Below are 17653 nucleotides of genomic sequence, written 5' to 3'. Positions count from 1 at the left end.
GCTTTATATCCATGTGATTCCTTTTCTCTAAATAAGTATGGGGCTGCAGTGGCTCATGTGGTAAGATGCTGGGCTTGTACACCGCTGAGGTCGGTAGCTTGGTTTGATTCCTGTGAGTGAATAAACTGCGCAGGGACAAGAAAGGAGCCTACCCCGAATGCCTACCGGGCACCGGCATTCAGGTGTCCCTCAAGTAAAGATAACATCACCTGAAAAAAATCCTTTCACAGAGATAGCTAGCCTCCTCAGTGATCCCTGGCTAACACATGCCATATGCTAAATAAATAAATCTAAACACGTGAACATCCTTTCAGAACAAGCTGATTTCTCACTGGTTCAACTACAGTCCACCTGTTGGGTTGTCCTCCTTAGTGCATTAGGGCTTGATTCAAACAATTTAACTGCAGTTATAAAATTGTTATATTTGTTTGTGTTCTTTTATCTCCAAAATTGCTCTTCACTAAGCAGAAGAAATACTCTCTTGCATTTTTATTTCTACCCAAAAATAAATTTATATTATTTATTTTCTTTCTGAATATATGTGTCCCAAGATAATGTTGCAGGATCCAATCTGGATCGGTCATCGGGACAAGAGGTTTTATCTTCTGAGCTTTCGGACTTGTGCTGCAGCCCATCTAACTCTCTAGCATAAATTCTTTAATTTATGTAATTTTTTACATGATTTTGAAGTAATTTTTCTGGAGTCATATACCAATAATACATCATTTTACAAAAATTTTCTGATGTTATAACATAATGTAAATGTCAATCCTTTTAATCATGTATTTTGCCACTGTTCCATCAGTTTATTATGTGCAAACATACGTTAGCCCATTTTATCATACAGTGTTTCACTTTTAGAATAGAATAGAATAGAATTCTTTATTGACCAAGTGTGTTTGGACACACAAGGAATTTGTTTTGGTGCAAATGCTCTCAGTATACATAAAAGAAAAGATACATTTATTAAGAGTCAAGAATCATAAGGTACAACACTTAATAATAGTCATAGGGTACAATAAGCAATCAAATCATACTAGGAAACAGTCAATATAGATCATAAGGATATAAGCGACAAAGTTATAGTCATATAGCCACAAGTGGGAGGGGATGGGTGATAAGGAGTGATGAGAAGATTAATAGTAATAGTACTGCAGTGTTTCACTTGTTCTTTTTCTGCTTAAATTTCAATAAAAGCTTATACATTCATCATTTATACATAGTTCAACTTCAGATTCTGTTTTCTGTTATTCAGTTCTAATCCTATTGTCTACTTTTAATCTTTCTTTTAACTGTGAAATCAAAAACCATTGAAAACTATTCTCCACAGCCAATTTTGTTTTTCCATGCACAATAGAAACAAACTGATCTATTTCAGTTTTTCCCTATACTGTATTCTAAATATTTAAGATATATATGATTTTATATTTGTAAAATCTGGAAGATACTTCATTCTCATTCTCAATGTTAAGACAAAGTTCCTGTTTTATTGATGATTGGCAGCTTAAGATGAATGATTATAAAGAGCTATTACAATAGTGCTACTCTTTCTAACCAAATCCACGAAGAGATTTTATAGAAGAGAACAACTTAACCTATTGCAACTTGTTTGAGATATCTGTACTAAAAAGATGCTTTTTAGAGTAAGTATAAAAAGTTTTCACTGACAAACATTTTCTTTCCTTAGGGATGTATACTAGCTCCAGCACAAACCACAATGGACCATCACCTGGCCTTCTACCACCGCATCAGAATGTTCTGTCGAGACAACACATACTTGAGTCAGCTCTCACTAGTGCACATCATCATGTATCATCCATAGGAAGTGACGGAGAAGGGTATGTAATAAAATATTTTTCAATTTTTAATGTTCCAACTTTCTGCCTTTCGTTTGGGTCTCCTGAACTCAAGAACAGGAAAGATCATTGCATGCAGTCATATGTATTCAGCCTGCTACCACCTGTGAAGCTTCATTGACTGGCAATTATTCTTACATTTGAAGGAAGAAAGAATGAATTTTTCTCTAAACTCTTTCTTAAAGATACATATTTGAAAAGTGAAGGATGAAAAAATGACTCTTTCTGAGCTTCATTTGTAAATCATATTAGAGTGGTGGGTCACTTTAGAGAGCTATTTTTCTAAGAAACCAAAATGGATCCCTAAAGGGACTTTCCTAAGTCTTATTGCTCTAGGGAACTTGAAGGAGAGTTCTGTAGATTGTGCTAACAAAAAAATCTTTGAAAGTCTTGTTGGACCCTTTCAGATTATCAAATTATTTCAAAAGTTATAAGATTTTGTGTAATTTACTTCATCAGATGCATAGAGCCACATCTCTGTTTTCCTCCTGAAACTTGAGCTCTGTGCTCATAATTTCCCACGTCCTCTTCTCATGTGATTGAGTATATGCATTTTGGAAATTATATTTTCTTTTACATTAAATGTGGGTAAGTGGGGATACATATATATACACTTTTAAAAGGTACTTTTGAAAACTACTGTTATGTGGTAAAGTTGGATAAACTGAATGCCTCTGAGTTCAAAACAAATTATAGACGGCAGTGTTTTATTTCAAAAGTATACTTAGGAAAGAGGTTAAGATTGTAGCTTCTAATGATGACAGGCCTTTAGGGTGGAGAAAGAGAAAATTATATGTGACCCATAATAATGCCCATAACTGTATGGCTTACTAAACCAGCATCTATCAGCCCTATTTGGATAGTGGGAAAATTAAGTTTCCTGAGGTCCGGTAATTTTTCAGACATTCAAAAACTGAGTGTATTTAAAGAAAATAGAGCTGCCATTCAATTTCTATTAGAAAGTTTTCCCATACTGCAATTATAAGGGCTTGTTCTTTTGGCCACCCAGCTTTTGTTCTATTTTGACTTTGCTCTCATAAAAAAATCTGCAATATCGCATGCTGCAATAAGAGTGATCTTTAGTTTTGAGAAGTAAATAAAAACTGGAAGAAACTGTTTCAAATGTGGAACTTTTGGATGTTCCCTAAACATTATTTAAAGGAAAAGGTTTTGCTTTTGAGTCTGTCCTGATATTGCCTAATGATGCTTAGGTTCCAACTTGTTAAGCAATGGAATGTTAAATGTTATTAGCAAATATAAATGCCAGTCTTCACAGAATTGGGTGTATGATTTTGGATAATAGCTCAAAGATCTTGTCTTCTATCAGTTATTGAGGGAACTAATCACTTTCTCAAATTAAGTGACTGTTAACTGAGGAAGGAACATGGGCTGATTTATACTGTATTTACCAGAACGCCATAACATACATGCACACAGACACTTTTAAAATAACTTCCTCTCCTTACCATATCATGAAGCACTAGATTAAGTGATTAATTCACTCCTAGTCAACAGGAGTTCCAGTTTTTCAGATGTAATCTTTTTGACCTCATAAATTATTTTATGAAATAGTATGCCAAGTTATTTTTAAAAGTATGTGCATTCATGCAAAACACCCACGTATATTATGGCTTTCCTATAAATATAAATTGGTTGATGTTCCTTCCTTAGAAAACAATCTGAACATGAAGTTCGGACTACAGCTCAGAGTTTGTAGCTTGCCAAGGATCAGTAAAGACTAGAATTCTTTCTGTTGTAATATTCTACTTGAGGGAGTAGGATATTGGGAATACAAATAGAGGGTGGGAATTTTTGTTCGTTTCTGTTTTTCTTTCTCCACTTACTTCCTTGGGTGTTCATTGTCTCCTCTGGTTTTCCCTTCCCATTGTCATGATACCGATTTTGATCCTTCTTAGGGAAATCCATTATTTCAAGAATCTTTTTCTTAGTTATACATTACTGATTGATTGATTTATTCCTTTCCATTGATGTAATTTCTATTGTGTCAAAAGCATATGAAACAAGCCAAGTGATTTCACATTTTATTGGATATTCCTTGTTAGGCTTCAGCCAGGAACAAATTTAATATTTATTGGCTTTGACTCTTACTGGATTGAATTTGGAGAGAGAGAGAGAGAGATTGCTAAACATGCAATGGAAGCACATGCTAATCTAAGAAAGCAAACAGTGTCAATGTGCTTTTAACTATGCTTTTTTTTCAGAAGCAAACATCTTTTTAATTAATCCAGAATCTATTTGTCTGAAAACTAGGACTGTCTGAAAACTGACAAAACTAACACTCTAGCACATATTAATATGAATATTTTTAATGATACTTTTAAAAATCTAGTAATCATGTTGATGGTAGAGTGAATTATTCTAAATGCAATAAAAACATATTTTTAAAATTATGCTACTGGCCTCTCACTTAATTTTTGGGGTGCATGCAAGTTTATTAAATTTGAAGATACTTTATATTAGACTATAGTGTGTATATGCAAATATATAACATATGTCATTAGTTTATAATATTTATTCTAGTCATAGTGATCTCACTAGCAAGATTTGTTTTAGCAACAGAATTTGTGGTGTTTTTCCATCATAAAGAGTTTTGCAATAGATTCAGTTTACCCAGGTCCACATTTCCTGTGCTGAATTTTGAAGAAAACTACCAGTTGTTTTCAAGACAAAGCATTCTCTATAATCCTGCAGTTTTGTATTTGGGAATTCCTTAAGTCAAGAAATTGTAGTGTTGTGAAAAGGTGTAGTAGTGAATGATATATTAATTCTATCTTAATAAAACATCTTAGCTGTTATCATTTCCTTGAAGTAAGCCAGGGGTAGGATTCAAATTTTTTAACAACTGGTTCTGTGGGCATGGCTAAGTTGGTGGTCATGGCTTGGTGGTCATGTGACTGTCTGGGCGTAATCAACTCAACATCACTCACATCAAGGCACGCATCTCTTTGCCTGGCCTCTCATGACTGTGGGGATGCTGCAACAGTTGTAAGTGTGAAAAATGGTCATAAGTCACTTTTTTCAGTGCCATTGTAACTTTGAATGGTCACTCCACACAAGCAAAGTACCAGCAAAGGAAGGGAAAAAAACTCCAGAGAAGTTCCTGAAACAGGAAGTCTAGTCCTGCCAAGAACGTTCTAAGGGTTAATGGAGAGGCAGTTTCTGTAAGCAACACCAGAATGTTTCCTTCCTGTCTTCCTTACAGGATTAGGCCAGTAATTTCTTCTAACAACCGGTTCTCCAAACTGCTTAGAATGTTAACAACCGGTTCTAGAGAATAGGTGCAAGCTGGTAGAATCCCACCCCTGAAGTAAGCTAAGTAGAATGGTGTTCAAACAAATCTGAAACACACCACCGGAATAGTTTTTCATAGCAAATTAAGGGAATGAATCTTTTCTAAAGAGCTTATGTTTGCCCTAAAAGGTCAGAGACTCTTGGACTTTTTGGATTCATACCTACTAGAAGAAGCTCTAATGGATTCTGTGGTATGGCTTTTTATCAGTTGGTATCACACCCTAATTCTGTCTAGAAGTGGATAATAGCAATAGCACTTAGACTTATATATCGCTTCACAGTGCTTTACAGCCCTCTCTAAGACTAGGCACGCACGCCCCCAACTACCTCAATTCCAACTACTGCCGGCCTTAAATGCAAACTACTCAATGCAAGAAGCCTCGTGAATAAAATACCTGAATTTCTCATCCTCCTAAATATGGCTAACTTTGACATTATATTTGTCTGTGAAACATGGCTCAATGCATCTCTCCCCGACTCCATTACCACAGTAAGAGACTATCATGTTTACCGATCAGATCGTGAAAATCGTCGAGGAGGTGGTGTTGCTATCTTCTATAAAAATCCTTACATCTAAAAATATCCAAGTTACCCAGGAGCTTGCTCTTCCTGAGACCATCATCTGTGAACTATCCTTAAATATCACAATTCGATTCTTACTATGTTACAGAGCACCTGATTATGACATCGAACATGTAAACAAGCTAAATACATTACTAACATGGGCTGCATCCTGCCCATACCCTTTTATCTTTCTTGGTGATTTCAATCTACCTCATATTGACTGGACCCTAAATGATTGTACAACTGAAATCATACACACAACCTTCTACAATGCTACTACAAATCTGGGACTGGAACAACTAGTAACCAACAACACTAGACTAAACAACTGCCTCGATCTCATCTTCTGCAATAGTTTGAATTTAATTTACGGAATACAAACTAAAGAACCCTTTTCCAGTAGCGACCACAATATGATTGACTTTTGTCTCAACATGCGTCCACACAAAAATCACCACAATGATGTAATTCCCAATTGTAACTTCAAAAAGGCAACTATGATCTTATACACAACGATCTCTCATCCCTTGATTGGCAATCTCTATTCACTGGATGCAATACTGTTGAAGACCATTACAACATATTTTTACTTGAAGTCAAAAGAGTCATCAAACTATATGTACCAACAACAACTCCCAAAACAAAACAAAAAAGCAGATTACCCATATCAATAAGGAAACTTCAATCCAAAAAGAGATCACTCTGGCGGAAAAACAAATCTGGTCACGTTGCCAATTTCAAAAACCGATACAAAAATTTATGCCACCAGATAAAGACCGAATGCACCAATTATCACATTAAACAAGAGGAAAACCTTCTAAGCACCAATTCCACCCGTGCTTTTTACAATTTTGTAAACAACAAACTAAAGACTCAAGGTCCATCCCTCCCTTGATAGGACCTGATGGTAAAGACTGCAACGACGACACCATTAAAGCCAACATCTTTAACACATTCTTCGGCTCAGTATTTGTAAACAGCAATGGATCATGCCCAGTATTTCCTAGCCGTACCACAGATAACAACAATGATCTAATACATATCGATTTCACAGAAGACAATGTTGAAAAAGCACTACGCAACCTAAAACCATCTCTATCTATTGGACCGGATGGAATATGTGCCTACTTCTTAAGAAAGCTATCCACTGCCATAGCCAAACCTCTAAGCATAATCTTTGAAAAATCTTTCAGAACCAGCTCCTTGCCTAACCTATGGTCACAAGCCACAGTCATCCCCATCTTCAAAAGGGAGACCCAAGCCTAGTTGAAAATTACAGGCCAATCTCCTTATGCTGCGTCACCTGTAAAGTCATGGAATCAATTATTAACCAATCCATCATCCTTCACTTAGAGACAAATAACCTACTCTCCAATAAACAATTTGGTTTCAGAAAAAAACTATCCTGTAATCTGCAACTCTTACACTGCAAAAACATATGGACGACACAACTCGACCAGGGCAAAGCAATAGATGCAATCTACATAGACTTCTGTAAAGCCTTTGATTCAGTGGTACACGACAAACTACTCCTAAAAATAAAATCCTATGGTATCTCTGGACAACTGAATAACTGGATAGAAGCATTCCTGTCAAACAGACAACAAATGGTCAAAATCGGGAGCGTACTATCAAATCCAGTACCTGTCAATAGTGGTGTTCCCCAAGGCAGTGTTCTAGGACCAACTCTCTTCATACTCTACATAAACGACCTCTGTGATCATATTAAGAGCAATTGCGTTCTCTTCGCTGATGATGTAAAGCTGTTCAATACCACAGACAATACTGCTACCCTACAAAAAGATCTTGACTATGTATCAGAGTGGTCAAACAAATGGCAACTTCAAATCTCAACAAATAAATGCTCTGTCTTACATATTGGCAAAAAAATCAGAAAATAAAATACAAGCTGAATAGTCAAGATCTTGTTGATGACTCAAGCTCTGTAAAGGACCTTGGAATACTCACCTCTAATGATCTAAGTGCTAGAGCCCACTGCAACTACATAGCCAAAAAGGCATTAAGAGTTGTTAACCTAATCCTACGTAGCTTTTTCTCTGGTAATATCACACTACTAACCAGAGCATACAAAACATTTGCTAGACCAATACTCGAATACAGTTCATCAGTCTGGAACCCACACTACGTATCTGATATTAGCACAATTGAGAAAGTCCAGAAATATTTCACAAGAAGAGTTCTCCACTCCTCTACTCGTTGTAGAATACCTTATGCCACCAGACTTGAAATTCTAGAACTTGAAAACCTTGAATTACGCCGTCTTCGGTCTGACTTAAGCATGGTATATAAAATCATACATTGCAATGTCCTACCTGTCAATGAATACTTCAGCTTCAACCATAACAACACAAGAGCACACAATAGATACAAACTCAAAGTAAACCGCACCAAACTTGATTGCAGGAAATACGACTTCAGCAATAGAGTGGTCAATGTCTGGAATACTCTACCCGACTCTGTAGTTTCTTCCCAAACCCCAAAAACTTTAACCTTAGACTGTCTACTATTGACCTCACCCCTTTCCTAAGAGGTCTGTAGGGGCGTGCATAAGCGCACCAACGTGCCTACCGTCCCTGTCCTATTGTTTCTCTTATTCTTTTATTTTTCTTATATGTACCCATTTCATGTATTCACAACTATGTATACATTTATACTTATTATCTTGTAAACAATTGGCAAATCAAATAAATAAATAAATAAATAAATAAATAAATAAAATAGTTTACAGAGTCAGCATATTGCCCCCAACAATCTGGGCCCTTATTTTACTGACCTTGGAAGAATGGAAGGGTCAGTCAACCTTGAGCCGGTGAGACCCAAACTGCCAAACTGCTGCCAGCCTATGATCAGCAGAAGTAGCCTGCACTACTGCATTCTAACCACTGCGTCACTAATCCACCATGATTCATGTTCCACATCTATTGATACAATGTACCGTACAAGGGGGAGCTTTTGAAGATAATCTATCATTATCTAGTGTAAAATATAATCTTGAGAAAATTCATTGGACAGCCATCTGTCAGAAATGATGTAGGGTCTCCTGCTTGGGCAGGTGATTGTGGTGGTGTTGGACTAGATGACCTACAGGTCCCTTCCAACTCTGTAAATCTGTTTTTAAAACATATGCAGCCATGTTTGTCTCCTCTCACTTAAATCTTGACTTCTAACCTTTTACTAGCCTAATTCAAAATTGTGGCTTGAATTTACAAAACAAAACCTGCTTTAGAATCTCAGGTGATTCAATGCACCCTCTCACAGATATTTAACCAAACTCCAAAGTCATTTTTAAAAACCTTTCCTGAAGTAATCCATGCTTCAGTAGTAGGAATAATGACTTTGGCAATAGGATTGAATCTGGATTGTTCTTGCAAGTGAAATTTGTTCCATGTGCTCTCATTACTATTGCTTTGACAGCATGTACAGATATTTCTCTGTTTCCAGTATTTTAAAATAATATAATATGTAGATATATTCTTTCTATGTTAAGATCATTTTATAATATCTTACTTTAGGCCTTGTTCTTCTCTGATGATGGCTACACTTTTATTATAATATGTTATATATTATATAATAATATAATATTATATAATAATATTATATATTATATTAGATTTGATTTTATCTTACAGAGTAGTGTTCTTTTAGTGCTTTACTGCATTTTATTGCATACATTGTAGAGAGACTAGAAACACTATTTGATACGCTGTTGAATAGTGTTATTAACAACAATAAAAAATGCCAAATAAAGTACTGTTACACCCAGATTTCCTCTGAGCTTTCTAAAACCACAGGAGACTATTTTATGGCAAAAACGCACTTGAAATAATCATACAGAAAGCTAATACTATTAATTGCTAACACAAGGCTGATGTCCCTTTTAAGAGTTTTCTGCAATCTTTTTAGGGCACTGTATTCATTCAGGTTATTGGAATGTTGTACCTTTGTTAATACAGAGTGTCCTCACTTGCCAACCATAGTTGGGAACTCTGTTGCTAAGTGGTGCAATTGTTAAGTGAAATTCAACTTCATGTTGGCTTCCCCATTGATTTTGCTTGTTGGAAGCTTGCTTTGAAGGTCACAAATGACCATCACGTGATTGTGTGACACTGTTGCCAAGCACACAAATTGCGATCATATGACTGCAAGGATGCCACAAAAGCCACAATTTTGAGTGTTGGTTATAAATCTCCCTTTTTTGGTGCCATTGTTAACTTTGAAGGGTTGCTGAATGATGAGTGGTCAAAAAGCGAGAACAATCTGTAGTAGACATACGTTCCATCAGATAAAAATGTATACTGATTACTGCACAGATTCGATCTGTGGTCATTGTTTTCTACCTACTTTACCCTTTTGGTAAGCTACGTTTTGCCCCATTTATCACTTGTTGACTCCTTGTTGAAGTATACAGAATGTACAAAATTTCTGCACCATGAGCCAAAGTGATGACAGGTTGCATTCCTGAGCTTAAGTCTTTGGGATGGAGCAAAACGATTGCTATCACAAACTGTAATGACTGAATCATCAAATATGACTGAAGCCAAACACCACAAGATGCTGAGCACAAGAAACCTACTCATGTTTGACAGAAAGGCTAAGGATTTGATTTAAAGCCTTCTTTTTTTAAAAAGCAACAACAAAAAAGGCCCTTGTTATTTTGTTCTTTGCCAAAGTCAGTAACAAGGGCAGCGCTCAGTTTTCCCAAAAGGTTTTTAAGACGTTTACACAGTTTGACAAAAAAATATTTAATTTACTTGAAAATGATCTAACAAAATCTGACTTCATTACCAAATATATTTACCCTGGCTACATATGAGAAGTATTTATTTCCCTTTAATAAAGAAGCATGTGACGCATAGAGATCAGGTAACTTTATACCAATTTATATTAATATTAATTAAAGTATGTTTTATTTAGGAGTAGTTGTCATATAAAAAGTAGATTTTGTTATGTTATAATTTTTTTGTTATTGCTTTTAAAGTTCCAGGTAGCAATGTGCTATATTAACATCACTTTCATTTGTCTAGTTTGATCTGTAGAGCCTGAAAATGTGTTTCTGTGTATGTATGGGGAAACCTATTGTCCTCAACTTACTACCATTCATTTAGTGACCATTTGAAGTCATGAGGCATTGAAAAGGTGACTTATGACCATTTTTCACACTTATGTTGGTTGGTGCATCCCCATTGTCACATGATCAAAATTCAGAAGCTTGGCCAGTTCATGTGATAACCTTTTGCGACCTTCAGAGAAGCAAAGTCAACGGGGAAGCCAGATTCACTTAACAACCATGGCAAGAAATGTTGTAAAATAGGATGAAATTCATTTAACAGCTATCTTGCTTAGCAATGGAAATTTTGGAAATGTTGCACATCAAGGACTACCTGCCATTCAAAAGAAAATTGAAAATTGAAGCTACAGAAGATGGGTGTGGTGCCTAAATATGTATCCCAATGTATGCACTAAAACAATATTGCATGTTTCTCAGAGCTTGCCCCATTGTGGTTCATCAAGGCAAACTAAATGGTTATTTGTAGCACTACTTCACACTTCATAGTACAGTAGAATTGCCATCTTTAGCAAAATGAAAACCTCCATTTGCAAAGTTATTCATAATCCTGGACAGCTTATGCCATAGTATGCTACCACCTTAAAGGAGAATATTCCTCATAAACATATTTGCAAAAACAAGTAATATGAACCAAATAACCGAATAATAGAGTTGGAAGGGACCGTGGAGATCTTGTAGTCCAACCTCCTGTTCAGGAAACCCTATACTATTTTAGACAAATTGTTTTCCAATCTCTTCTTAAAAACCTCCAGTGTTGAAGCATCCACAACTTCTTGAGGCAAATCAGTTCACTGGTTCATTGTTCTGTCAGGAAATTTCTCCTTAGATCTAGGTTGCTTCTCTCCTTGATTAGTTTGAATTTGGTGCTGGCTTTCTGCTTTATTTGAATGGGTTTTTTTTCCTCATCCTGATTGGCGTGGGAGTCTAGGTCTGTTTTTATTGGTCTTCGAGTTGCTGTGTTCTTGATATTTTGTGCATTGGGGTTTCTTAGTACAGCTTGGTTTCTTGTGAATGGCCGATAATTATTTATTAGGAGGCTAGGTTTTATTTGGGTAGCTTGCTGGGGCGTATTGGGGGGGGGTGTCTGTTTGTGTCCAGGTGCTTGCCTGGATTGTGGGATAGAGATTTTTTTGTTTGTGAGTGCAGGCTTCCAGATGATTGATAGTCTGGTGGAGTCATCTCTTCTATTCATACTATTAGGTCTATGGCTTCTCTGATGATTCTGTAGCCGGGGTTTTCTATAGCAGCTAGGGTTTTGGTGCCATTGAAGTTGATGTTATGACCTGTGGCTTTCATATGTTGGACTAATGAGGAAGTATGTTCCAGCTTTTTTATTGCATTCCTGTGTTCTTCAAGGTGGGTACTTATCCTTCTGTTGGTTTGTCCTATGTATGTGGCAGGGCATGATGTGCAGGGTACTTCATATATGCCTTGGTTTTCTAGGTCAATTTTATCTTTCGGGTTTCTTAGGATGGCTGCTATTTTTTTGTCCATTTTGAAGGCAGTCTTGATGTGATGCCTGCGTAGTATCTTGCTGATTTTGTCTGTTGTTCCTCTAAATAACAGCAGGACAGCTGTTCCATAGGTTTATTCATCTTCTGGGTCTCTATTGTGTTTCAGTGTGTTTTTGTGGATCAGATCCGTGGTTTTGTTTTTGTGGAAGCCGTTAGGTATCAGTATTTTGGTCAGGGTGCATAATTCAGTCTTTATGTGTGCCTTGTCTGCCAGGAGTTTGGTTCTGGTAATTAGTGTTTTACCATACATATAAATACCCACGAAAACATAAGAAAACACACACACACACACACACACACACACATATATATATATGTGATTCTGATGAGATTCTGCTGAAACGTTGAGATTCAGATGAGATTCTGCTGAAACGTTGCTACAACTTTAAAAGAACTACAATGACGTGGGAAAATACCCGAACCAAGCCGAACACCATACATGTAAGTACCCAAAAACTTAAGAAAACAAATATATATATATATATATATATATATATATATATATATATATATATATATATATATATATATATATATATATATATAATATGATATAAGAAGTTTGAACTTTTATCAATAATAATTTTTCTGGTTCTCTTCTCAAAAACATTAAAAATAAGATTTATGGAACTAAAATTGACCTTTTTTAGTTGATAGACACACAGAGAGATAATATGCACACACAGTGTATTTATTGTGATGTACAAAATATTTTTTAAGTATAGCAATTACTGGGGAAAAGCTAAATGATTTCCATAGTGAAAATGTAGATGTAACATAATGTTAGCCAGTGTAACAGTACTATAAAAACCATAGTTACAAGTATTACAAAGTCCATCCTGTGTGGCCCTCAGGCCTCAAACTATCTGATCTAGTGTTGCTAGTTTTCCTAAATCTGATATCCTTCATTGTCTTGACTATGTCTTTGATAATTTCCAACTAGCCCAATTATTGTTCTGAGTTGTAGCCTAATAAGCAAAGTAAGAGAAGGATAATATAACCCAGACTCTCTTCAGAACAAAACTTTCTAAACTCAAAATACCCTAAACCCTTTTGAAGATCCGTCTAATTGACTGCATTGTTGAAAATCTCTGAAATTTCTCTAATGTGGAGATAAAACCTGCCCTCCCATAACCACAAATACTAAATTGACATTGCTTATTTAGTTTAGAATATTCAAGTTGATTGTGCTTAATACTGGATATCTAATTTGATGTTACAATGTCTAACTAAAAAGACTATTACTATTACTGGAAGGTTTAGAAATCAAGTTTGGACCTCCTTTTGTTTTGATACTATTCCCCCCCCCTCCCCCCCAAAAAAAGAACAAAATAAAACTTCAGAAAAATAAATATCTCTGCAAAATGTGTGACTGTATAGGTGTGCCTAATTTCTGGAGCATTCATTCATGAGGGAGAAACACTTGTTTTGTCTGGTTTATTTTTGCTTCTAGCTGCAGGGGATGATGTCATGAAGGTAAGACAGTGCAGATATTGAGGGTAGTAAGGAATGAAACAGGATTCTTAAGCCTTGGCACCAATTTTAGCCTTAATTTTCAGCTCCAGAATAGGAGAAAGTCCAGTTTTGAAAGCCCACTTTTTAAGTCATCAGTTAGAATTCCTGCAAAAGAGGGAAAGAGAGAGACAGACAAAGACAGGCAAACAGATAGATTTTGGTCCAACTAAATCTAGGACCATAAAATGTGGGGAACTACCAGAGACATTGACTACCCAGAGTGTAAATTCCAATTGAAGGTATAATACAACTCAATAGTGTTTGTTTCTTACTTACAGTAATGTAATGCAATAATAATAATAATAATAGAATATTTGGGAAAGAAAATGACAGAGACTGATTTAGAAACATGCTATTAAAAAAAATGCTGCATATTCTCTAAAATGAGACAAAGGCACCTGGGACTGATTAGTAGTAAAGTTCACCAAACTTCAGATTTTTTTCTCTCTCTAGAAAGTTTATGGTAAGACTATTTCCTCGGATTATGTTGACAGAAATTCCCCTAAGGCTAGACCTAGAAACGAAATGCATAGGAAGAAACTAATGCTCTACAGAAACCTAATTAGGATAGCTTTGCACTTCATTTTTAATTTTATGGGAAAAGATGAAAATCATTGTTTAAGGTGTGGGGTTTTTTTTCTTTTCCTGGTCTTTTTTTCTTGATTTCTTTCCACTTAATTTTTGATATCTAGAGCCTATAGCTACATTGAACTTTTTATCATTCACATGACTTACACTTCATTTATAAAGTAGACTTTTAATTCTCTCTATACTGATTGTTCATAGAACATTGTTTTACCTAAAAATTGGAAGGGTGGAGTAAATGTTGATTGGTTGATTGATATGTCTATACCACTCAGCTCAGTAAAACTCTTGGCAGTTTACAGAGAATACAGGAAGTCCTCAACATAACAACTTTTTGAAGTTACAATGGCATTAAAAAAGTGATTTATGGCTATTTTTCACACTTACCACCATTGAAGCATCCCTATAGTCCTGTGACTTAACAAGTGGCTCATATTTATGATAGTTGTGGTATCCCAGGATCATGTGATCAGTTTCTGACAAGCGAAGTCAATGGGGAAGTCAGATTCACTTAACAACAGTATGGCTAACTTAACAACTGCAATGAGTCACTTAACAACCAGGGTAACAAAGGTCTAAAATGTGGCAAAACTCACTTAACAAATGTTTCACTTAGCAACATAAATTTGGGTTCAATTTTGGTCGTAAGTCAAGGACTACCCATAAACACCTGAGAAAAAATGTTGAAAATTCAGTGAGAAGGTTGGCAAAACAATCAAAACAGACAATACTTAACTCCCGAATCCTCGATCAAACATTGAAGTCTTGACCATTTTGCAGAAATCTAATATTGGGGATTCCAGGTTCAACTCTGGGGGGAAGGGCAAAGCATTCCAAAGTGTGGTTTATATAACAGTGATGGTCTGCCTTTGTTCCCATGTCCTTTTCAGTTTCCTGTAAGCATGAATGCACTGAGATGCCCTTGAACAAGATGGTGGTCCATCAGGTACCCAGGAGAGAGATTTGAAAGTCAAAACTTGGAAATCTATTGGCAACCAATGAATAGGCATTCAATACTTACAGAACTCTTACCCACCAGAAATTTGGCTGCTTCATTTTGTATCAAATCATTTCCAAATCATTTCTTAGGCTGTAAAGCCAAAATACTTTCAAATTGTTAACGTTAATGATTCTGTTAATGTAAACTTACAATAAAGTAAAATTAGTCCATCTGGTCATGCTTCCAGTCTGGACTACCTTACATGGCTGACATCACAATGTCATGTTTCCTTTGCTTAAGCTACCTCGCTGAACTTTTCCCCCTATCTCAGGGGTGGCAAACTCACGCCGTCACAGTGACGTCATGTGACATATCAGGACTTTTTTCCCTTTCGCTAAACTGGGACGAGGCCAGCATGTGACGCATCTGGCCTGCAGCCCGCAAGTTTACCACCCTGCCCTATCTCCTAAGGCCTTTTTCACATACTGTTAGAGCAGCAGAATGGGTAGCCCTCCAAAAATGTTGGCCTCTGAAATCTGAACTATATACATCTTAATGTAATCCTACACAAGGCATCAGAGATATAAAAACTGTGCTGGGGCCATATTAATTAAGTTAGATCAAGCCATATGTTAGAAACCATTGCTTTGTTGTTAATTTAGTGGTTTTGTATATATGCTGATTGGGATACACAATAACGTTGTTTGGGTTCTTTGAAAAGTTGTAGATTATGGTGCATATTTCCTTCACCAAAATAACCGTTTGCCACAATAGATTGTTCATATTATATCAAACACACGCGAATGTGTAACATACCAGCATGTAATGAAGCACAATACATGAATTTGCTATTCTTTTGTACTATTTTATAGGACTATTGTTTTTTCTTTTGTGTTAGCATTTAGTAAGTAACCACAGCACTTGATAAAGTAGTTTGAAGTTACAGGCAAGTACCACATCACAAACCGTACAGGAATTTATTTGAGATAAAGTACAGATGGGCTGAACTCTGGATCTGATCATACTGCTGCGATGGATGGAAGAAATATTGAGATCCATTGTCTAAGAGAAGAATCTCACTGTCAAAGCTTTTCTTCCCAAACAACAACAAAGTGAGACAGCGTTCATATTGGAAACATCCATGTCTCTGTTGTGGTTGTATTTTACCCCCAAGTATAAGTAAAAGAGAAGTAGAGTTTTGTCATTCAATTTTATATCCTTTCAAAGTAGTTACCAACTGCGCAGGCTGTGTTGTATTTTATGTTGTAAGGAAGATATTAAAAGGGACCAACTTGGTAGCAAAGTGTGAAAATCACATACCTTAAAATCCATGTGCGTGCACAGGCACACATGTGTGATGGTGCTTTTTGGGGCTTTCATACATATTTTTTTATTTTATTATGACATTTGCATACAGCAAATTCATGCAGACTCTTGGCTTCAAACTCCAGCAGTAAAAAAAAGCTCCAAAACATAAAAAGTACAACCTACCTATAACAACATATGAAGATATGCATACAGGTAATCCTCTACTTACAACAGTTGGTTTAGTGAGTTTGTTTAGTAACAGTTCAGAGTTACATCATCATTGAAAAAAGTGACTTATGACCATTTTTCACACGTACAACCATTGCAGCATCCCCATGGTGACGTGATCAAAATTCAGATGCTTGGCAACTGACTCACATTTATGACGGTTGCTGTGTCCCGGAGCCATGCAATCATATCTTGTGAACTTCTGATAAGCAAAGCCAGTGAGGGAGCCAGAGTCGCTTAACAACCATGTTACTAACTTTAACAATTGTGGTGATTTACTTAACAATTGTGGCAAGAAAGGTCGTAAAATGGGACAAAACTCACTTAACAACAGTCCCTTTTAGCAACAAAATTTTGGGACTCAGTGAGGTGGTAAGTCAAGGGCAACCTGTATATGAGTGTCTTATGGACAACATAAAATTTAATAAAGAAAATAATAAATATTTTGTTCCCTACATCCTAATTTATTAGGAAGAAAAAATACTAAAACAAACTATCCAACATACTTCCCCTATGCCTCCTAAAGAGCTTTGAAGAGCCAATGGTGCAACATGAGAGGTTTGGATCATTCCTGCTATTAGGCAAAATAAAATAGCCACTTTGAGTGGAGTAGCCACTATTATATAGCAGCTGTTTCGCTGCGTTTTAAGATGGCTCTGCCACTGTGGGAAGGCAATCAGATTGACATTGTGGGTTGCTATAACATCTTCACCTGTAGCCATGTGCCATTGGCATAACACAA

The 17653-nt window shown here is 36.1% G+C and overlaps 1 protein-coding gene across 4 annotated transcripts in view; it reads left to right on the top strand.

Moving 5' to 3' along the window:
* The window catches only part of GLIS1 (GLIS family zinc finger 1), a 219282-nt gene that overhangs the window by 184993 nt on the left and 16636 nt on the right, over positions 1-17653 (top strand). For all 4 annotated transcript variants that reach the window (XM_087960295.1, XM_087960293.1, XM_087960294.1 and 1 more), the window contains exon 8: positions 1688-1838. In XM_087960295.1, the coding sequence (XP_087816421.1) occupies positions 1688-1838 (151 nt within the window). The remainder of the gene's footprint in view (positions 1-1687; positions 1839-17653) is intronic.

This window comes from Notechis scutatus, chromosome 3 (genome assembly GCF_049901735.1).
Source record: "Notechis scutatus isolate UNSWTSFEM ecotype Mainland chromosome 3, rNotScu1.2, whole genome shotgun sequence".
NCBI classification, from domain to species: Eukaryota; Metazoa; Chordata; class Lepidosauria; order Squamata; family Elapidae; genus Notechis; species Notechis scutatus.
Note: the sequence above shows the minus strand (reverse complement) of the source record. Positions and strands in the feature narration are given on the sequence as shown.